General features: G+C 39.1%; 1 protein-coding gene and 1 long non-coding RNA gene across 2 annotated transcripts in view; one reads left to right on the top strand and one right to left on the bottom strand.

The window, feature by feature from the left end:
• LOC130914185 (uncharacterized) overlaps nt 1-15,037 on the top strand; it is a 38,585-nt gene extending 23,548 nt beyond the window's left edge. Inside the window, exon 3 of the long non-coding RNA XR_009062852.1 lies at nt 13,274-15,037. This is a non-coding gene — a long non-coding RNA (uncharacterized LOC130914185). The remainder of the gene's footprint in view (nt 1-13,273) is intronic.
• Nucleotides 1-24,241, bottom strand: part of si:ch211-154o6.3 (uncharacterized protein LOC563854 homolog) — a 48,770-nt gene that overhangs the window by 20,245 nt on the left and 4,284 nt on the right. The window contains exons 2-6 of the mRNA XM_057833147.1: nt 20,615-20,721; nt 13,462-13,634; nt 13,267-13,390; nt 10,143-10,264; nt 9,794-9,880 (exon numbers count right to left, since the gene is read on the bottom strand). Of these exons, the coding sequence (XP_057689130.1) occupies nt 9,794-9,880; nt 10,143-10,264; nt 13,267-13,390; nt 13,462-13,634; nt 20,615-20,721 (613 nt within the window). The remainder of the gene's footprint in view (nt 1-9,793; nt 9,881-10,142; nt 10,265-13,266; nt 13,391-13,461; nt 13,635-20,614; nt 20,722-24,241) is intronic.

Below are 24,241 nucleotides of genomic sequence, written 5' to 3'. Positions count from 1 at the left end.
ATCCCGTAATACAGTGAGGACAGCTGCGGTTTATAGTCCAGTGCGGCTTATCTATGAACAAATGCCGTTTTCATGTCAATTTTGGTAGGTAGCGGCTTATAATCAGGTGCGCCTTATAGTCCAAAAATTACGGTAATTGAAATTCGGAGAATTACTCACTTGTGTTTTGTAACATTAACAATTGATTATTTCTTAAAATAGAAATTAACTCATTGGTGCTAGCTCTCCCATTCAAAACAGATTGTACGTCTATCACCGTCGATGGCAGTCATGAGTTAATTGGAGGTTGCTACTGTGCTGTCAGTCCAAAAGGCCAATTTTTGTCGCTTCTGTGGAGTAAATTTTTTTGCACCCTTTCATTGGCTGGGCCATCAAGCAACTGCCAGATTTGCCTATCTGCTAGGGGTGTGATAGTTCTAGTCCTTCTAAAAAAATTAGCATATTGTGATAACGTTCACTATTTTCTGTAATGTACTGATAAACATTAGACTTTCATATGTTTGAGATTCAGAGCACACAACTGAAGTAGTTCAAGCCTTTTATTGTTTTAATATTGATGATTTTGGCAAAAACAGTCAAGAAAACCCAAAAATCCCTCTCAAAAAATTAGCATATTTCATCCGACCAAGACAGAAAAAGTGTTTTTAATACAAAAAAAAGTCAACCTTCAATTAATTATATCAGCTATGCATTCAATACTTGGTCGGGAATCCATTTGCAGAAATGACTGCTTCAATGCGGTGTGGCATGGAGGCAATCAGCCTATGGCACTGCTGAGGTGTTATAGAGGCCCAGGATGCTTCGATAGCGGTCTTAACCTCATCCACGGTGTTGGGTCTGGTGTCTCTCAACTTACTCTTCACAATATCCCACAGATTTTCTATGGGGTTCACGTCAGGAGAGTTGGCAGGCCAATTGAGCACAGTAATGCCATGGTCAGTAAACCATTTACCAGTGGTTTTGGCACTTTGAGCAGGTGCCAGGTCGTGCTGAAAATGAAATCTTCGTCTCCATAAAGCTTTTCAGCAGACGAAAGCATGAAGTGCTCCAAAATCTCCTGATAGCTAGCTGCATTAACCCTGCCCTTGATAAAACACTGTAGACCAACACCAGCAGCTGACATGGCACCCCAGACCATCACTGACTGTGGGTACTTGACTCTGGACTTCAGGCATTTTGGCGTTTCCTTCTCCCCAGTCCTCCTCCAAACTCTGGCACCTTGATTTCCGAATGACATACAAAATTTGCTTTCATCTGAAAAAAGCACTTTGGACCACTGAGCAACAGTCCAGTGTTGCTTCTCTGTAGCCCAGGTCAGGCGCTTCTGCCGCTCTTTCAGGTTCAAAAGTTGCTTGACCTAGGGAATGTGGCACCTGTAGCCCATTTCCAGGTTTCTGCAGGTCTCCCAAGGTCTGGAATCGGCCCTTCTCCACAATCCTTCCCAGGGTGCTGTCACCTCTTCTGGTTGTGCAGCGTTTCCTGCCACACTTTTTCCTTCCTACAGACTTCCCACTGAAGTGCCTTGATGCAGCACTCTGGGAACAGCCTATTCGCTCAGAAATTTCTTTCTGTGTCTTAGCCTCTTGCTTGAGGGTGTCAATGATGGCCTTCTGAACAGCAGTCAGGTGTACAGTCTTGCCCATGATTGCGGTTTTGAGTAATTAACCAGGCTGGGAGTTTTTAAAAGCCTCAGGAATTTTTTGCAGGGGTTTTGAGTTAATTCGTTGATTCAGATGATTAGGTTAGTAGCTTCTTTAGAGTACCTTTTCATGATATGCTAATTATTTGAGATTGGGATTTTTGTTTTTTCTTGACTTTTTTGCCAAAATCATTAATATTAAAACAATAAAAGGCTTGAACTACTTCAGTTGTGTGTAATGAATCTAAAATATATGAAATTCTAATACTTATCAGTACATTACAGAAAATAATGTAAGTATTGTAGCATCTACAATATTATTAAATGCATCGCGATTCGACATGTGACGATTTGATTACGATTCATAAATGTTCAAAAACGATGATTTTCCCTAATAACTTTATGACAGCCGCTCGGACACCTTTAACGGACGCACGCACAACGAGTTTTTAAAAGCCTCAGGAATTTTTTGCAGGGGTTTTGAGTTAATTCGTTGATTCAGATGATTAGTTTAGTAGTTTCTTTAGAGTACCTTTTCATGATATGCAAATTTTTTGAAATAGGGATTTTTTTGCCAAAATTAAAATAAAAGGCTTGAACTACTTCAATTGTGTGTAATGAATCTAAAATATATGAAAGTCTAATGTTTATCAGTACATTACAGAAAATAATGAATTTTATCACAATATGCACATTTTTTGAGAAGGACTAGTATATCGAAAAGGGTGATATATCCCAATACTTTGTAGCTCAAAAGGTTATCGATATGCTCGCACCAAGAATCGATATATCGTTTTAAAAAGGTGTCATTGTTTAAAAAAAGGAACCTGTTCAAAAAAAGGAACCAACAGGTATCTACCAAAATCTTCGGTTATAATAGTCTCTACGTTAGCTCACTGGCTGCCATTGATGGCGCTAGACGTCTGATTCACTTTAACTGGATTGGACATGTAGCGCTGTCAATGGCATTTAAACCGGAGCATTCACAAGCAGTCTAGCGGCCGTTTACAAGTCACTTCCTATTCATTCATTCTTTTCAGTAACCCAAAATCAACAGGAAATGACGTTAAATGCCCCAAGATGAACTCATTGCCGAGCATTGCCCACATCAACTAGTGAGAAACTCATTCCAAATCCCAGCAGAAGGTTGAAATTTGAAAATAGCTTGTTTTTCTCTTTATTGTTGTTGTTGTTTTGTAGAATATGTATATGGCGGAAAACACAGATAAGACTGAAAAAGCAGTTTCTGCTCTTGCACTCATCTCTAAAAGAAACTGCTTTATTCTAAGCCAAAACAACTGTTGTGTTTGATAGAACAATATGTCAATATGCTGTCATAGCAGATTCATGGCGCATTAAGCCCCCGAACTATTTTTAAATTGCCCGTTTTACCCAGGAAACCCCCGTTTACAGACGTCGCGCAACCGTTTTTGTTTCAACCCAGCCATCAAAACAAGGTAAGTAATTATATCTATTAGGGCTGCAGCTATCGAATATTTTAGTAGTCGATTAATCGATGGACTAGTTAGTTCGAATAATCGAGTAATCGGATAAGGAACATGTAAAATTAAAATACCATAGCTGAACCCCAAACGGTATAAGTTTATTTTAAAAAATGAGGATCTATGTAAAACAAAAGAACAATTGGCTAACTTGCAAAGAAAAAGTCCGCTAGCTTAAATGCTACAAAATACTGTTTTTTTTTTTTTTTTTTTTACAATGCTCTAAACCAGTGCTTCTCAATTATTTTCTGTCACGCCCCCCCAAGGAAGACGTAAATGTTTCACGCCCCCCCAAACTCTCTGCCGCCACTGTAAATAGTATCATTTGTCTATAAAATTACTATTATAAATACGCATCTGCCTAACATTGTGTCCTTTTTTTTCTAATAAAGAGAAAAAGTAACAGATCAACTTATAATAAAGTATAACTTTATTAACATTGTTTTGTTTGTAACAGAGAAGACTTGACGTGCATCAATTTGCCTGAATTAAAAAAAAAAAGTCACATCCAAACTGTAAAAAATACACTCAAGGTACATTTTTGACCATACAGAAAAATAAAATGTAATAAAATCAGTAAATAATAACAAATTAAAAAATTGATTAGAAACATTCACTCATGAGGACAATATGCCAAAAAATTTGACCGAAAAAACAAAACTGAATAAAAGAAGAAGAAAAAAAGTGTCCTTGGACAGGACAGCTTTTATTTTTGCGGCTCACAGTATTTACCTCCTTTGCATTGGTGTGGAGTTATTCTGCAATTAGCATGCTAACAATGCTCACTGGATTACTGATTGATATAACACTGACAAAGCAGGACGATTGTTGGCAATATTCGGCACGTTTTCACTGAAAAACAATCAAGCGTCTTATCAATGAGATTGGGGTCTAATGTCTTTAAGTGGCGTCTTAATTGATTTGGCTTCTGGCTGTCCGCTATAATTATTTTTAGACACAGTAAACAGTGGTCTTTCCTCATCACCCACTATATTAAAAGTCAAAGCTAAAAGGCAAACGGCACGAAAAAAGCGCATTCTCGGCGGCCGAGGTAGAACCGTAGGTGAGGGCGGTCGTCGTGACGATCCCAAGCCGAAAATGGCACTTTTCGGGCGGCAACGTGAGAACCGGACAAGACAGTGGGTCGCTGCGTGAGTGAGTCCGGTCGGAAAACGGCTTTCGAAAACGGCGGTGGCACACTGCTCTTCATATCTGTTGTCTGTGTGTGCTGAGTGCTCTTCCTTAGTTCAAAAATACTGCGTGCACTCTGAAAATGAGAGCGCCACTACCACCTACTGAGTGGATGTGCAAGTACACTTTATTCCAGTACGGCAAAAAAACAAAAAATGCATGTTCCCCGAGGTCACATGCGCCCCCCCTGGCATCGCTCTGCGCCCCCCCAGGGGGGCGCGCCCCACTATTTGAGAAGTACTGCTCTAAACAAATGGTTCAGACACATGTTCCCACAAAAAATGGCCAAATATGCCTATAAACTAAATTACGATTTACGAATGCATTAAAAAATATTAGCTCAAACAAAAACTTAACTTACGTTGGTCTTAACAGGGAGCGGTTGGATTCAGCCATGTGAAAAGAGGCAGACCAGAGGGCAGTGTATCCAGCCTAATCAATAAAACTAAATGCAACAATTTCGAAATAAACCATTCAAACCCTAATTTAACTAAACAAATACTCGAGTCAACAAAATTTAATTCGAATATTTTTTTCTAATCGAATACTCGAGTTAATCGATTAATCGTTGCAGCACTGATATCTATTATTCAAAATGTCAGTCATTTTTAGCTTAGAATCATTAATTGATGTCTAATATTTTGTTTAAAAAACAAAACAAAAAAACACTTAAAAAAATTATTCACTCGTATATTTTAAACTTTTAAACAAATTACGTCACAATGAAAAAAATGGCGTCTGTAAAAAAGTCACGGATATCTACCTCATAACCAGAGGTGAAAGTGGCTAGAATTTCTTGCCGGAACTCCCCGACGTGAAGGTTGCCAAAGAGCCAGAAATTCTTTTTTTAAAAATTTTTTTTTTTTAGGGGCGGGTCAAACCTCCTAAACTACTGAAATGCAAAACAGAAATAACCCCAACCTTTCATCTCCTAATTTTTATTTTCCCTAATTTCCTCACATACTAAATGCCAAATCTCAATTTTAACTACTTAAGAACATAGGATGTATATTAAAATTGAAGCAATGAAAATTGATGCAAACATTTCCTTTTTTTTTTTTTTTTATAATAAAGATATAAGTAACATATATTCAGAAAAATAAGTACAAATGACTTATATCATGCAGAGTGAAATGGAATATATTTTGAAGATCGCGCAAACATTGACTTTTTTTTTTTAAAATCATAAGGAAATGAATAAGTAGCCTATCATAAATAAGGAAATATATGTCCAAAGTGCACATTGACAGCTAAGATGTTCTGAACCTCCCTATCAGAGCAAATAAAACTTATTATGATAAAGAAGCCTCCTCAACTCTTTCGCATCAATTCGAAAACTTTTTTTTCTTTTGCTGTTCCAGAAAACATGCACATTTGAACCAATCAGAGCTAAATATCTCTGCTGATCACATGTCAGTATGTCAGCAAATTGAACAGATAAATGAGTCCAGGCGTTTTGCTTTGCTCTGTGCATTTGCACATTGACGTGACTCATTATCATCATCTCTAGAAAAATTTATGGAGAAACATAAAATAATAAATGAAGGCCAGTATGGTTTTAGAAATGGAAGAACAACCTCAATGGCTATGATTGAAGCAACTGAAGAAATCACTAATGCGTTAGATCCGAAAAAAATATGCAATTGGCATTTTTTGTGATCTAAAAAAAGCATTTGATACAATCAATCACCAAATTCTGATTAATAAACTGGAAAAATATGGAATTCGTGGGGTTGCAGGGAATTGGTTAAAAGATTATTTAAGCAAAAGGGTGCAGTATGTCACAATGGGACAGTATACATCAAAACTACTTGGTATTGCTTGTGGTGTTCCTCAGGGGTCAGTGTTGGGGCCAAAACTGTTTAATCTATATATAAATGATATTTGTAATGCATCTCAATCTGTAAAACTTTTTCTTTTTGCAGATGACACCAATGTATTCTATGGTAGTAATAATTATAATGAGTTGGTAAAGGTTGTGAATGAGGAGCTAATTAGAATTAAAAAATGGATGGATATAAATAAATTACCATTAAATTTAAGTAAAACCAAAGCTATGCTGTTTGGTAGCTTTAAAACTAATCTTGATTTGCATGTAATTATTGATGATATCCAAATTGAAAACGTAGATGTGAATACATTTTTGGGTGTCACAATTGACAGTAAACTGACATGGAAACCCCACATCAGACATATAAAAACAAAAATTTCCAAGAGTCTCTCAATTATTAATAAAGTTAAACAGTTCCTTGACGAGAACGCACTGCGCACTTAATACTGCTCTTTGGTTCTCCCATACTTCTCATATTGTGTTGAAGTCTGGGGCAACACTTATCAGAGCACGATAAATCCTTTAGTTACCTTACAGAAACTGGCCGTGCGGATCATCCATAAGGTCGGGTTTTTGGATCACACACATAATTTGTTTATTCAATCAAAGCTGCTACAATTTAACGATCTTGTAAAGTATAATACATCAATAATCCTCTATAAAGCATTCAACAAAGTATTACCAACTAAATTGCAAAACTTTTTTACAATGAAAGAGAGAAGTCATAACTTAAGAGGATATGGAGACTTCTTAATACCAAAAATTCGAACAACTCGTAAAAGTTTTTGTGTGTCTGTGTGTGGAGTGAAACTTTGGAATAATCTGGGAATGCAACACAAGCAATGCCAAACTATCTACAGATTTAAAAGGTTATACAAACTTATGGTCTGGTCACAGTATACTGATATAAGGTCTTAATTACATCAATAAATTGTCTTGGTATGAGTGCTGGTTGTTTCTTACCATTGCTGGTATATTGTCCGTGACCGTTGTTGGTATAGTTATTGTTGCCATTTATAATTTGTTGTCCTGTGTGTGTGGCCTTTACCATTGTTGGTATGGTTTTACTTTCATTTACCATGTTGGTATGAAATTGTTTTTGGTTTGGGTGTTACCTGTGGTAACTTCATCACAAGGGACAAAATATGTTACAAAAATGTATATGTGCAAAACGGTTTGGACTGATTTGGTTGCCTACATTTTTGGAAGGAAGTAGCAAGAATTTTTGGTTCTTAATTAGATGAGAATAGGGGTGGGATTAAATAAATTTTCTTCTTCCCACTCCTTTTCAGGCATGTAGTTGATGTTGCAATGTTACTTAGCTTTGCTGCTCTTTTTTGTTACATGATTATATGAGCTGTATATATTTGTTGTCTTGACAAGGAATCATGGCCTGAAATAAACGAATGAAATGAAATGAATGAAAAAATCGTCAGACTCAGATAACTGCAGCAGCTGGGGAAATCTCCATGGCGTCCGTGGAATAAAATAAATAATAACTATTGGTGGAAACGGATTATGCTACTCAAGCAATTTATTATGCTTGTTGTTAACACTTGTATATGTAAATATGATGTTGGTAGATTGTTTCTTCTTGGAGATGAAATGCACGTGTGGCATCTTAGCATTTTTTCTTTTTTACACAGGGTTTTTGACAGTTGCCGTCATATTTTCGGAATCAAAGCACCGTGTACCGGAACAGCATTCCGGCACTGAATCTTTTACCAGAACTGCGTTCCCGACCATTCTGGCCCACTTTCACCCCTGCTCATAACTATCGCTACATTGTATTTTTTTGTTACTGTCGCATTTTCTCCGATATCTTAGATGATAAATAATCGATCCAAACAAAGAAAATTGAGAGACAAAAAAAAAAACGTTTTAAAGGGTAAATATTTGAAAAAGAAAATCTCGACCACTCCTTGATGTCTGCGATTTCTGCATCGCGACCCTTGTTATATTACCATATTTCACCCATAAAATCTCCAAAAAAATCCAGCTGTGGCCATTCGCAGCTGTGTCTTGACACTCAGTGATATATGCGATAGAGATGCCGATCGATCGGGTCCGATCACGTCATTTTCAAAGTATCGGAATCGGCAAAAAAAATATCGGACACGCCTTTTTTAAATAAATAAAATAGTATATACAGTATATATATATATATTTTTAATTAAATCGTTTTCTAATTGTATTTAACGTTACAGACATAATGTGTTACACTCATCCAGAGTCTTTAGTTTGAGCTTAAGGTAGGGTTATCAAATTTATCGCGTTAACGGCGAGAATTAATATTTTTTACATTTATCACGTTACAATATTTAACACAAAAAACGCATGCGCTGCACGACCCACTCACGCATTGTCGCGTTCAATCTATAATGGTGCCGTTTTATCCATACGGTATACAGAGCTAAAAGGCAGCGTAAAATGAGTAGAGTGAATTTTGGTAGCCTTTTTTTAATTGGCTAAAGCCTTACAATCTCTCTCCCAATGATTAGAAATATTGTGGGAAGCAATGTGGGGAAGAAGGGTAGTAGTTGATCTTTTTCTTAACACCCTATGTTATTACCCAACGCAGAGAAGATATATCAATTGGTACCACTACGCACAGTCATGGTTGCACTTCCCATCATGCATTTGGGAAGAACAGTTAAATGGCTATAGTATCATTTACTGAAAGCTCAACAAATACACTAGATGGCAATATTTAGTCACAATATACAAAGTCACATTAATCCTTTGAGAATTACAAGTCTTTCTATCCGTGGATCCCTCTCACAGAAAGAATGTTAATAATGTAAATGCCATCTTGAGGATTTCTTGTCATAATAAACAAATACAGTACTTATGTCCTGTATGTTGAATGTATATATTCGTCCGAGTTTTATTCATTTTTTTCTTAATGCATTGCCAAAATGTATTTGATCGGGAAAAATTATCGGGAATGATTGGAACTGAATCGGGAGCAAAAAAAAAAAAAGGAAACCGATCAGGAAATATTGGGATCGGCAGATACTCAAACTAAAATGATTGGGATCGGATCGGGAGCAAAAAAACATGATCGGAACAACCCTAATATGCGACATGGAGTTTTTGGATCAAAACAAGGTAAGTATGCGATAATATCTCGTTAAAGTCATGGCGTCTGTAATTTTGCTCATGCGTGCTCTCACCTCCATATAGGGTTTTGCTGTTCAAAAAAACATTAAAAAAAAAAAAAAAAATGCCCTCCTGTCCAAAATTTTTCTTCCCCCAGAAAATTGAGATTTTAAGCTTTCCAACGACGTATCACAAATGCATATCGGACAATTTTGAAATTTGGCCAAATTGGGGGTCTCAGAGCGGAACTTCAAGTCACTTGAGTGTTTTCCGCCATATACATGTTGTTTTCCTAGAATGATTTCCTGAACAATGTTTTGATAATTGTTGTATTGCCATATCGTGAGATCATCATTATTGTATCGTATCGTGACGTACCATGAGGTTCCCACCCCCACTATCCGCTAGCCCCGCCTCTGGAAGTGGCAAAACATCCCCATGCAATTTCTCCCCAAATTGCATCTTCTAGTCTATTATGTTGTCCTTGACCATTAATACCCATCTTGGACTATTCCGTCTTAAGCTTACCAACGCTCAGGGCCCAGATCTTGACGTTGCAGTCTGCCGAGCCGCTCAATATAAACCTCTCATCGTCTGACAACGACAGCAACCAGGCTGCAGAGAAAGGGGCAATGAAAGAGTGCGGTGATTGGGGAGAAGAAGAGGATTACATAACTGTAAATAAGTGCTTTATTTATGCTTCTGTTGGGAGGAGGTAATAGACTAGACGTATTGAGAGCAGGAGTTCAAGTGTTGTCTCTCAGTCGGCCAGACAGGCACGAGTGTCTTATTTCTCTGCGGACCCGATATGATGAAGTGCACCGATAATTACAGCACAGCACACGCTCACTGTAATGAGGGAAGACCGTTTCCTCACCCAGCTTCTTGCAGTACACGGGCGGAGGGGCAGACAGGCAGGTGACCCCACCGGCGTGACCCCCGAGGTTCTTGTGCTCCGTCGCCGTGGGAACGTGCCACACCTTGACAGTGGTATCGCGGCTTGACGCCATGGAGAAAATTTTGAGGTTAAAACTTGAGATAAAGCAAAACGAGATCAGAGGACAGCGATCAGAGTAAGTGGGAACAGAACCTAGCAAACATACAGAGAGACAGTAGTCAATGCAATAAAGATCATACACAAATGTTGAATGATACATGAAAAACTAGCATCTTCAAACACTTTAACTATACAGTATTTAAATTCACTGAAATCATTGACTATTAAACTATTCTTCAAAGCACAGAATCGGATTGATTCTTGTGGTAGCACGGTGACTAGGCTTTATTTTATCATACAATAGACTCATTAAAGCAGGGTTGTCAAACTCATCTTTGTCGCGGGCCAATGAGTTAACATAGACACTATTCTAGTTGAAATTTTTATTGTAGTGAGTAATTATTCAAGAATGAATGCAGGGATTATTATCATTTTTGCAGCACGTTTAGAATATGAAATGGGAGCGAATTTGGAGTCATGAGGTAAAAGAGGTCAGAACAGTAACTTCACGATAACTTAATAATGGATTAGCCTATTTACCGTAATTTTTGGACTGTAGGCCGCCACCCATAAAATTTGACACGAAAACGGCATGTGTTCATAGTAGGGCTGTCAAACGATTAAAATTTTTGATCAAGTTAATCACAGCTTAAAAATTAATTAATCGTAATTAATCGCAATTCAAACCATCTCTAAAATATGCCATATTTTTCTGTAAATTATTGTTGGAATAGAAAGATAAGACACAAGACGGACATAAACATTCAACATACTGTACACAAGTCCTGTATTTGTTTATTATAACAATAAATCCACAAGATGGCATTAACATTATTAACATTCTTTCTGTTAAAGGGATCCACGGATAGAAAGATTTGTACTTCTTAAAAGATAAATTTGAGTACTAGTTTTTTTTGTTTTTTTTGAGAGATAGGAATATTATTATTGTTGTGCTTTCACTAAATGATACTGTAGCAACTTAACTGTTCCGCCCAAATGCATGATGGGAAGTTGGGCAACCATGACTGTCAGTGGTGGCTGCAAATTGTATACAGTATGTGCTGCGTTATGTACAATTAGGCATGTTGAGAAAAAGAACAATCCTGCTCTGCCCAAATGCATGATGGGAAGTGGGCAACCATGACTGTCAGTGGTGGCTGCAAGTGCTATAGACCCTACCCACGTGACGTCACAGCTCCGCTCTCCTGAATGGTACCGCCCACTTGTCCGTCAAAACATAGTGTTAACCTGTTACGGCTACGTACATTTCTCCTATTTACGGCGTGTTTTTCTGCTCCTTAACATTAATAATCAAAATGGTGAAGGCGTGTGTGGCTGTTGGTTGCACTAACAGAGAAGATGGAAGGAGAGACTTGAAGTTTTACCGTATTCCGAGGGATCCAAAGAGGAGAGCGAAATGGACGGCTGCAATTCGACGTGAAAACTGGGCACCAAAAAATCACCACAGACTATGTAGTAGTCATTTTATATCCGGTAAGATGCATTTAAGATATACTTAGGGGGTTTTGGGCTGACAAATAACCACAATTAAGATCATTGCTAGGCTAATCGCCGACAACATACGACGTAGTACGACATAGTTTCAAATTCAAGATGTTTGTGACTTCCCTTTCTTCCACCATCGTTATTTTTTTGAATAATATTTAGCTGGTACCAAGTGAAAGAAACTGGCCTCGTCTACGGGGCTGACAAATAACCACAATTAAGATCATTGCGAGGCTAATCGCCGACAACATACGACGTAGTACGACATAGTTTCAAATTCAAGATGTTTGTGACTTCCCTTTCTTCCACCATCGTTATTTTTTGAATAATATTTAGCTGGTACCAAGTGAAAGAAACTGGCCTCGTCTACGGAGCTGACAAATAACCACAATTAAGATCATTGCGAGGCTAATCGCCGACAACATACGACGTAGTACGACATAGTTTCAAATTCAAGATGTTTGTGACTTCCCTTTCTTCCACCATCGTTATTTTTTTGAATAATTAGCTGGTACCAAGTGAAAGAAACTGGCCTCGTCTACGGGGCTGCCAAATAACCACAATTAAGATCATTGCTAGGCTAATCGCCGACAACATACACGTATGTATGTCGTGAGAGTGCTATCGCTAAACCATATAAACATTAAAAGCCTTAACTCCATTGACAAACGACATGAAATACATTAGACTTGACAGTGGATGTTAGCAATAACAAAAGATTTTGAATTGAAAATTTCGTAACTCACCTTTCCAAGCACAAGATAGATTCCTGCCGAACGAGGACCTGTTTCACCCAACCAGCAACGAAGTATTTATAAGCCTCCAAGCTCTTGAAGTTTTTCAAATTTTCGTGGGAATAGGCTGATTTTGTGTGGACAAGATAATTGTAAATATCAGCGTAGCAGATGTCAGGCAGACAGGGCGAAGACAGTGGGTCGAAAAACATCGATTTGGGCATCAAATATGGATCTGGCGACTGTATAGAACGAAGCTTTTCCTCATAACGCCTTTTATGCAACAGATCCAGTGAGTTTGCGGCATCAGAAAGCACCGGGTCTTCCATGAAATGCATTTTAAATTCCGCCATCAATTGAAAACAATGCTAATACAGAGTCAAAATGACGGACAAGTGGGCGGAACCATACAGCGAGCACGTGGTTTTATGACGTTGGTGGGTAGGCTCTATACAGCATGTTCTGTGTTGTGTCCAATTATGCGTGTTAAGGAAAAGAATGTCTCCTGCTGTTGCAGAAAATGTTGCATTTAATCTCATCAAATGAGATCCTACACTGCATGACAAAAAAAGCCATTATAAGAGGATAATGCTCAGTTTCTAAAGACACAAATTGTCAAGCAAAATCATAACATGAATATGATTAGTCTTGTTATAACACATCGTCATTGCTTAGTTATTATTGCTGCCACTCCTTGTCACACTATATTGTTACATCATATTTTTCATATAGTACAGGCCATTTATTTGGTTTGATTTTCTTACCTTCCAGAAACCACCAGGTTGTCAACCGCAAGCACACAAGTGATGATGTCATTGTGACCCTCCAACAGTCTCAAGCGAAACTTTGCTTTCTGCCAACATGTTTTCAAAGATGTCAGCTCTTTGTCTGAAAAGAAAAAAAACAAGATTACGCTAAATTTATACTGAAGGTACGTTTTTCAAATTCTGATGATTTACCTTCTTGTGCTGGTTGTCGCTCCTCAGACGCGTCTTGTCCTTCATGTGACACTGGCGCGACATGCGGTGCCCTCAGTTGTCGCTGAGCCGTCGCCGCTGACCCTCCTGTCCCTGGCCTCAGGATCTTTGAGGCTGGGGGCGCTTGTGATGGAAGGCCCTCAGGGGTGTCCTCCCTGTGCCAGTGCCCAAAACGAGAGCTGAATGGTTAAGCGCGAAAGATAGAAGCAGTGCTGTCAGTGTTATTTCAGGTCAATACTGAAATGTTTAGCAGTTTCTGCTTCGGAATGCTCTTTGTCTAAAACAGAGGTCGGCAACCTTAATCTACTCAGACTCAGATATCAAAAGCATTTGTGGGTGTATTATTTTTCCTCCGGAAGACGGTTCAAATGCCATACAGTTATATTGCTTTTTTAACCTGTATGAAGAAAAAAGTTTGTGCTGCTTGTATAAAATCAATAGGTTGCTAAAAGGAACCAAACATTTGTTCATCTCACAAAATTATTTTGAAATAAGGAAATTTGGTAAAAGCTTACTTGGAAATAAAATAAATGTGGGAAAATTATGCCATAGTTAAGAATGTTTTCCAAACTCTGAATCTGAAATTGCAATTAATCAATTACACTGGTCTATAAAATTTTGGAAAATATCTGCTTCAGAGATTAAAATGGCTAAATTGTACTTGCTGTGGTGAAATGGCTTGGAAAATAAAATTTTTTAGTGCTGGATGGCTAAAGTATTCAAGTTACAGTGGTACCTCGACATACGATCATATCGACAGATGATCCTTTCAACATCCACGTAAAATTTTACTCGTTATTTGTCTCGACATATGACGACATGCTCGAAATACGACGAATTTATTGTATTCCCGCAAGATGCATGCATTTTCTTGCGAGAGAAATCAACATGGGTCCCAAAACGGTTAGTGCAGGTGGTGGAAAAAAAGGGAAAAAGGTGACGCTTACCATTGAAATTAAGAAGGAAATGATAGCAAAATATGAACGTGGTGAGCGCGTCAGTGAACTTGCTCGACAATAAGGCCGGAGTATGTCTCCGATCTCGAGGACAACTCATTATTATTGTAACTTTGTCAAGGAAGTCGCCAGCTTCGGCAGGTTTTCAATCATTTATTTCAGAAATTGTGCAACACAACACGGCTACTGTCCGCTGTAGCCGGCACCAACAAGAACTTCCCACTGTACCGCACCTTTGGCAATCTCTCCTCAGTCACGGTGCGTTCAGGAACAGCATGCAAAACACAACCGGCACATTAGAAGCTAATTTGTTACATTATTATTAGAGATGTGACCGAAAATTAGGCACCGACAATAACTAAAAAATTGCATTTTTGGTTTTCGGTTAAAAGACCGAAAGTTTACCACCGACTAGTGTGAAGAACCGTAGTCCTCTTGTGATGACGTCTTCCAAACACTGGAAGTATTTTGAGGGAATAAAACAATTAAATGGAGGAAAACATAAAATTTGCTATATCGCTATTACATCCAGCGTTGCGATGTTTGGAAGTCATTTCATGTTGTGAATCAACCGTTAAAGTTGTTAAAATTGCATTAGTTCCCTTCTGTCTACTTTTGATATGTGAAAGTTTTAAAACTATTTCATCATTTAAATATAGATGCAAGTCAAGATTTTTCCGATTTAGGAGTATTTCAGATAATAACTTACTTAGGTTCGCTAGGATGGTTCTCGACAACAGAGCCTTCCTGAGAAGTCTACTGCATTAAGATGGCGGCTGTTTTTTTTTTTTTATTTTTATTTTTTTTAACCTGTCCTGTTCAGCTGTTTGACACAGAGAATGGAAGTCTAAGTGCCCGGGTTGTCTGAACAGTTTTAATGTTTCACATTGCGAGTCTGATATACTCCCATTGTGATCATTCAAAATACCTTTTTATTATGACAAAGCAGCGAACAGGAAGGGATTATGGGGAGACAGAGGAAAAGCAACATAAGAGAAGAAAGAAAAGAAACACATACACAAACAACAACAAGAAATACATAGAACATCTAGACTAATTATTAATATGCTGGTGCCATCGTCAGCGAGATGTATTTCCGGTTTACACCATGTGGGGGCCTATTGGCCAGTGAAAGAGGGGGACGGGGTGGGGGTGTCTATACGCTAAGTGATTGAAAGAGGTAGAGTGTACACAAATCAGTTCTGTGATCTAGAAACCAGTAATCATGTGAATCTCTTATGAATGTAAGCCCGTTGGCGACCAACCCTACGCCGCCCCATTGCCAGTCCCGGCACCAGGACCCCCAACCCGAGCATGCCCAACCGCATCCAGCAGCACGCGAGCCCCACCAGACGCGTTACAGCCACGCAGACGGGCGGAGAAGCCGCGCAGGAGCCAACCCAGGGCCACGGCCCCCACCCAGCCAGCCCGGGGAGGGAGGGTGGTCGGGGGGCCGGGGGGTCAAGCGCAGCCCATCCCTCCTCCCGCAGCCCAGCAAAGGAGCCATCCCTCCCCGGGATCCGGGGTGGTCCCCCGGGCCACCTGCGCACCCATCAACCGGCCTTCAGAGATGGCAGGAGGGGACGTACCACCAACCCCACGTCTACCCCCACCCCCGCCCGCCCACCCGGGCCACGAGCCACAGCCGCAGCCCCACAACCGGCACGGCACGCCACGGGAACCCCAGCGGCCCACTAAGCCCAAGGCAGGACAGGGCCCCCCGCCGGTGCAGGCAACACCTCGCTGATACACCGGCGCCCAGCCAGCGACCCGCGACGGAGCGCAGGGCGGATGTCCAGTCAGAGAAGAGGGGAAGGCGGAGGCAGGAGAACGCCGAGGAACTGTAAGGGGGCGATGCAAGATCGGAGCCCCGACCCCCCACCCCACTCCCGCGGCCGGCAGCCCAGGCAGAGGGGAGGCCACACCCCAGGAGCCACGCCATGAGGAAAAAGTGTGGGACCCACCTACCACCCTATTACTGTGGCTGCCAGATTCCCGGCTGGCAGCCATCACCCAGCACCGTGATGGGATTGTGAGGGGAGGGTAGTGCAATGTATGCGTTAAAATAGGAGAGCTTGGCTTGAGGCAGTGGGACCGCTGCATGGAATTTCTGCCCAGCCGCCCGTCCCACCGCCCTTTGCCAGAGCTCTCCTGTGGAGTATGATGTGTGTGGTGCATTTAAAAAAGGTGCAGGGAAAAAAAAAAAAAAAAGATGGCGGCTGTTTACTAACGCTGGCGATTCTATCATTTCGCATCTAGTTCTCTATATATGTGCTAACGCCGTGTGTCTGTCATTTCGCATCTAGTTATATACACATGTGATACTGTATCTTCCTTAGCATCATGTGGGCATAGTTTGTAGGGTATCTGCTAGAGTCAGGTATTATTGTATGGGAGCCACCTAGCATCGCGTTTGCAACCACGCCATAACTCCCTCCCCTCCTCCTGCTCTGCTCTCTCGTCTCCGTGAGTCCGTGTCTCTCAGACTTTTCGCGCGTCATTCAACAAACGTAGTAACCCATAGTAACGCACGCCTTTACATCCTCAGTAACGGTAACGGCGTTGGCAAGATGAGAAAAGTAATTAATGAGATTACTCACTACTGAAAAAAATAACGCAGATAGTAACGCCGTCATACACTAACGCCGTGATTAACAACACTGATTACATCGCAAATGAATGTTCATTCGCTGCCACCCTCCCACTTCAAATAAGATTGAAGGTCTACTGGTGATTAACTCATTTAAAGAGTTTTAATATAGTTTTTAAGAGTCACATGTAGGGGTGTGACAAAATATCCAAATGGTGATATATCGTGTTTTGTATCCCAAAAGGTTATCGATATGCTCCTGCCAAGAATCGAGATATCATTTTAAAACGGTGTCAATGTCTAAAAGATAAAAAATAAAAACAAACCAACAAGTTGCTACCAAAATCTTCCACCATAATAGTGTCTCAGTTAACTCTAAGGCTGCATTGACGGTGCTCGACGCCCAATGCATTTAGACTGGGAACGTTCGTTCTTTCGAAATCAGAGCATTCACAGTCATTCTGTCCGTATTTCAGGGCAGTTACAGGTCACTTGTTGTTTATTTTAGGGCATTTACAGGTAATTTCCTGTTGCGTTTGAGTCACTGCATATTCATTTGGGTGATTCCCAGGTCACTTCCTGTTCTGCAATTCAAAATAAACAGGAAGCGACCCATAAAATACCCCAAAATCAACAGGAAGTAACTGAAAATTAACAGGTAAATGACCTTAAATGGCCCAAAATTACCTCATTGCCTGGCATTAAATGCCACTACCGGCCATAGACGTTCAATTAGTTTGAAGTGGGAGGGATGGCAGCGAATCATTCACTGCCACCCACCCTGTTCAAATGGATTGGACGTCTACTAGTGATAAAATCAATCCAATTCACAGCAGATGCTAGTTTTTTCTGTTTACTAGTTGTTTCTAGAATATCCTAGAATGATTTTCCGACCAATGTATTGATAATCTTTGTATCGCCATATCGTCAGATCATCGTTACTGTGAGCTTTGTATTGCGTATTGTATCGTGAGGTACCCAGAGGTTCCCACTACTAGTCACATGATTGGACATCTATTATCGTCAATGGCATTGAAAGAGTTCATAAAACAAGTTTTTTTTTTAATTTAATTAATGTAGTATCAAAAATCAAGTATTATTTTCTGTGTGTTAATAGCACGTTGAATATATTCGTATCTTGCCAACTGTAGATTTAGGTGACAATGTGCTGTGACTTATATATGAATAATTTAGGGGCTGAAGCTAGCAATTATTTTAGGAGTTGATTAATCTATCAACAAGTTACGTCGAATAATCGAGTAATCGGATTAGGATCATATAATGCATTGCAGAATAAATTTTAGGAGATGTAAAACAAAGGCTTGCTAAAATTGCACTTCCTAAAGGGCATTAAATACGAATACAAAATAAAATTCCTGAGTGTTTCTTCAAACTATGCAGATCTGCACTCTCATTTAAAAATAAATTATAATACCTTAGCTTAGCCTCAAACGGTATTATAACAAATATTTAAATGAAGATCTAAGTACAACAAGAGAACAATTGGCTAACATGGATAGCAAACGTCCGCTAGCTTACAAGCTATAAAATGCTAATGTTTTTGACAATCCCCTTAACAAATTGTTCAAACACATATTCCCACAAAAAAACGGCTAAATATACCTATAAACTAAATTAAGAATGCATAAAAAAACATATTAGCTCAAACAAAAACTTAACTTATGTTGGTCTTAAAAGGGAGCAGCTGGATGCAGCATTGTTAAATGCGTTGTCATATTCACCATTGCCACTAAAGGGCAATGTAAACACCCAAATCAATATAAATGCAAACATTTTCAAAACAAACTATTATAACACAACTCTCATTAAACAAATATTCGAAGCAGCAAATTTGATTCGAAGGTTTTTTCTAATCGAACTACTCAAGTTAATCGATTATTTGATGCAGCACTAGAATAAGTTTTTACCGTAATTTTCGGACTATAAGCCGCTACTTTTTTCTTCCCTCATTTTGAATACTGTGGTTTATAATCCAGTGCGGTTTATTTGTTGATTTATTTGGGTTAATAGGTAACACTTTAGCGTCATATGACTGCCATAAGACCACCATAATTTTGACATGACACTATCATGGGCATTAATGAATTCTTGTGAGAGATGTCATTCAGTTTCATCCGGCAAATTATGTCACTAACTCCATTTATGTCCAGTTTGGATCGGTTACATCCATTCAAAGTGAGATAATCTGCCGGATGACACAAAATGACAAAGACTTGTAGTTCTTAAAAGATAAATGTTAGTACCAGTTATGGAAATTTTATTTTAAAACCCCTCTTAGAGTTTTCGTTTTAATAAAATTTGTAAAATTTTCAATCAAAAAATAAACTAGTACCTCGCCATTGTTAATGTCAATAATCACACAATGCTCACTCATGGTGCTGGAACCCATAAAATCAGTCGGACCCAAGCGCCAGTAGAGGGCGACAAAACACCAAAAAACACAAGTAACAAGTGGACACTACACTGTGCTCTCATTTTAATCTGTTTGAGTGGGGCATGTGCTTAAATGCATCAAATATTTTAACGTGATTAATTAAAAAAATTAATTACAGCCCATTAGCACGATAATTTTGACAGCCCTAGTTTTATTACGACAGTCTTATGGCACCACTGTCAAATGTGTCACCAAAATACCATAACTAGCAATTAATGAAACAACTGTACATTAATTGAAGAAATAATTGGCACTGAACATGAATTTTGATTGTTATTTAAATCTGTAGCGCTGTAATGCACGCGAGGAGGCGTGTTGGACGACAACAGTGTTGACAGTAGAGGTTGACTGTCTCCCCCAAGGGAGCAGTGATGGCCAAATGAAGCTTCTTGAAGCAATAAAGCTTTGCAGCCAGTTGGTTCAAAGCTTCATGGTGGTTCATTTTGTGTTATGACAGTCGCATCATGCCGCTGTCAAATAAAGTGTTATCGGTTAATACCTCTTGCTTCGGCTTATAGTCCAGTGTGGCTATCTATGAACAAATGTTGTTTTCGTGTCAAATTTGGTGTGTGGCGGCTTATAGTCCAAAATTACAGTAAATTTTAAAGTAAGGCTTACAGAAAAAAAAAACTAAAATCAGATTTGGATTCAGCACCCCAAAATTACAGAACTGTTTGCATCAATGCAACATTTTTTTATTGACTTGTCATAATTGTGGCAGCAAAAGATTTGAAAACAAGACAAGAGAAATTTTCATGCTAATGTTAATAAGGTTGGAAAAGCCTGTCGAAATGTGCTCACTTGCACTTGCCTGATTGTAAATAGCACTGAGCGAGCGTACCTGTTGTATCTCCCCCCATCAAACGAACACCATCTGTGTGTTTATTCAGTTTGATGTTAATAAGCAAACATGACTTCATTTCTCCACCTCTGGGGCTTTCATAGTCATGAACACCACACATAATGAGCTGGAGAAAGTTCACTTGTCTTCTTAAAAGCAGTGTTTGACCTCTACTGTGTTTCTAACCACACACATACGTGCACACACACAGAAAAGATCAAATACTTCCACGTCAATGTTTGGACTAATTACGCTTCTCTCCATCTGGCCCTTCCTGCATCTCGCTTCCTTACCCTGCTCTTTTCATGTCTGCCTGTCGGTTCTCTGGAGCTCGCTGCGGGCCACAGGGCTGCGGCTGAATCTCCGCCAATCTGCGCCGCAACTCCTCCTTCCTGGAGATCTGAGAGACACCAGACCAGACGCTGAGAAATTGGCTGTAAAGCGAGTCAAGCGCATCCACAGGTTGTTTATTCGCGCCGTTGATATATTCCACCCGTCTTTGTTTAATATCACGCCAACAAGCGAGGTGCGGGCCTGTCTGGCTGTCGTGAGTTTTATTGTGTTTGAATTAAGACAGGCGCTGGTTGCGTTAAGCGTCTCCTTGCTGAGTTAAAGGTGCGGTCGTCTAATATTCATGATATAAGGTCAGGTAACTCAGGGTCGTGTCATGTGAAGAGATGATGCTTTCAGAAAGATATTCATTATTAGGGGTGTAAATTACGAATTTCGTGATGACATATTTGTTGATATCACTATTTATTTTTGTATGATGTGTACTAAGATGCTCCCACTGAGAATCAACAGGTTACCGCTGAAAATTTCCACTAGTTTAGTACTGTCTATGTCGGGGGTCAGCAACCCGCGGCTCGTTAGCGCTGCCCTAGTGGCTCCCTGGAGCGTTTTCAAAAATGTTTGAAAATGGAAAAAGAATGGGGAGGGAAATATATTTTTAGTTTTAATATGGTTTCTGTAGGAGGAAAAACATGACGCCAACATTCTTTTAATTCATTAACATTGTAATGAAGTTAAACTTGTGGCGGCATCGTACAACAGATCAGTCACGTGGTGTGTCATTCTCTATAGGATTCAATGCGGAGAAAATAACATTTACCGTATTTTGCGCACTATATGGCACACCTTCAATGAATGGTCTACTTTTAGGGGTGTAGCGGTACACAAAAATCTCAGTTCGGTAGGTACCTCGGTTTTGAGGTCACGGTTTGGTTCATTTTCGGTATAGTAAGAAAACAAAATGCAAAATATAAATGTGCTAGTTGTTTATTACACACCTTTGTGCTTTCAAAAATAGGAACATTAGCCTATACAAAGCTAGAATTCTGCTCAAAAAGTAGCTGGTATTTAAAGCTAATCCAACAACAATTTGCCTTTCAGACCCCGCGTATTGGTCAGCTTTCTTTCTGAAAGAAAGAAGAAAAAAGTCCTGTGCTAAAGAGAAAAGCAATCCCAATGACAAAGATTTTAACATGTATTTTACAAGAGCTTTCTGACAGATTTCATATCCCAAAAAAAACATTTTTTTTTAATATTTGCAAGCAAAACATTTTATTATTTCAAAATACAAACAGGTTGAATCGGAACCACCATTGTCTATCTTAGAAAATCTGACACTCTCACATCATGAGAAGGGCTTACTTTCCTTATTCTATTCGGTTTTGGTAAAGAGTGATGATGAAAACGCAACAGATAGATTGGAAGCATGGAAATCTGAACTTGGGGAGGCAATAACAGGGGAAGAATGGAACAGGGCATGTTTAAAATCCCAAAAACAAACTATTAACACAAGAATGAGGTTATTGCAATATAAATGGTTGATGAGAGTATACATTACACCTGTAAAGTTAAACAGCTGGTCCCCTGATATTCCAGACACCTGCATTAAATGTATAGAAGGACGAGGAACTCTTTTACACTGTGTTTGGGACTGCCCTAAATTGCAAAGATATTGGACAGAAGTGGCACGCATTATGTCATATATTGTTGGGATTGACGTACCGTATAATGCAAAATTGTTTATACGGGCACTTTGATTGATTTTGGACTGCTACAGGCCAGGAGGCTCGTTGCGTTATTTTGGAAGAAAATGGACACACCTCCAATAAACCACTGGATTAAGGAAATGACAAACTCTGTTACGCTGGAAAAACTAACCTATGTAGTGAGAGGGAAGGCAGATGATTTTGAGCAAATATGGAAACCTTTATTGGACTTTATTGACAAATGGGGTGTACAACTACCTGTGGTATAATAAGTTGTGAAACTACTTGACTTGTGGACTGCTTTGTTTTTGTTTGTTTATTTTTTTGTTCTGTGTTGTTATGTTGCTATAAAATGTGTATAATCAATAAAAATATTGTTTAAAAAAATGTATTTTACAAATGAAATGTCTCAATGAATCATTTTTTTTTTCTTATGAACGGTTTTCAAAAGCTTTATTGGTGGATTTTCTCAAGTTAACGCGCCACACAGAAATTAATAAATTTAATTGTGTAAGCAGGATCTGTGTATTATTCTTATTATTTAATTACAGGTGTTTTAGCTCATTTCATTTTATTTAAATGGGCTGTTATTTATTTTATTATGTGTTTATATTTTACAAATGTGATGTAGTGTTCATTTATATTGTATATTTTATGTTGTATAACTTTAGTTCCTATGTGAATATTAGTTCCTACTTGTTTCGTTGTGGTAGGAGGGTTTTGTATTGAACACTGGGCCGTGTTGGTTATTATTATAGCAGAGAAGACAGCAGTAAAACAACAAAGACAAGTCAACTGTGCCCCGATCTACCAATCAAGAGATCTGATGGACTCAAAAAGTGGGTTACGATTGCATATTAGTTTGAAAAATCGACCGGATCCACCGTATTTTTACACGAGTGACTTCAGGTCTGCCCGATCCTAGCTACCGGTAGAAATATTCACGCAGGAGGGTCGCGTCTGAGGTCAAATTATAAACTCTGGCGTTCTTTTCACGTGCGTCGTGTTGAGCCGCTTCTGGGACGCGCGGCCGCACTGCGACTGGTGTGGATTGGCTGACTGACTTTAAAGCCCACGTTTCACTGCGTTCTCACAGCGGACACGTTGCTGCACCGTTAACGTTTCTGGGTTATACTGTCCTACCGTGTTGGTCCTTATTATAGTAGAGAAGACGGAGTAAATATAATCTACACAAAGAAACTTTAACACGATCGACTCACAGCCTCGAAAAGTAAGGGTTACATTACGTCAGAAACGCGTACGGTAAATCTCCGTTCCGAACCGAGCACCACGTATTGAAACGGTTCAATACAAATACATGTACCGTTACACCCTTATCTATTTTATAAACGTTTTCATGTATAGGGCGCACTGCATTATAAGGCGCAGTAGTAGTAGTATAGTGGTTGACATTGCGTTATGCATCCACAAGATGGAGCTGAGCGAAACGAAATGTCATGCCATGATTAACTTATATTGATTCTATACAAGGCACATCGGATTATGAGGCGCACTGTCGGATTTCGAGAAAATTTAAGGCTTTCAGGTGCACCTTATAGTGCGGAAAATACAGGAATCATGAAGGCTGTATTAGTAGTCAATTTAGTCATTTTGATAGTAGGCTAATAGAGCTAATATAGACACATACAGCATGTGTTGCCTTCAACATAAGGCTTATATAAGCCTTTCAAATTTTTTTTGCGGCTCCAGACATACAGTGCCCTCCATAATTATTGGATTTATGATAATCATGTGTTTTTTTTAGCTTCTAATATTTTTTTTCTGAATAATATGGGACCTTAATGGAAAAAAAGAGAAAAATCCAACCTTCAATACAAGTGCATTTATTCAGTGGGAAAAAAATCCCACATAAAGAAATAATTATTTGACATCAAATAATGTGTGTCACAATTATTAGCACCC

Source organism: Corythoichthys intestinalis, chromosome 4, assembly GCF_030265065.1.
Source record: "Corythoichthys intestinalis isolate RoL2023-P3 chromosome 4, ASM3026506v1, whole genome shotgun sequence".
NCBI classification, from domain to species: domain Eukaryota; kingdom Metazoa; phylum Chordata; class Actinopteri; order Syngnathiformes; family Syngnathidae; genus Corythoichthys; species Corythoichthys intestinalis.
This window is presented reverse-complemented; position numbering and strand designations above follow the sequence as displayed.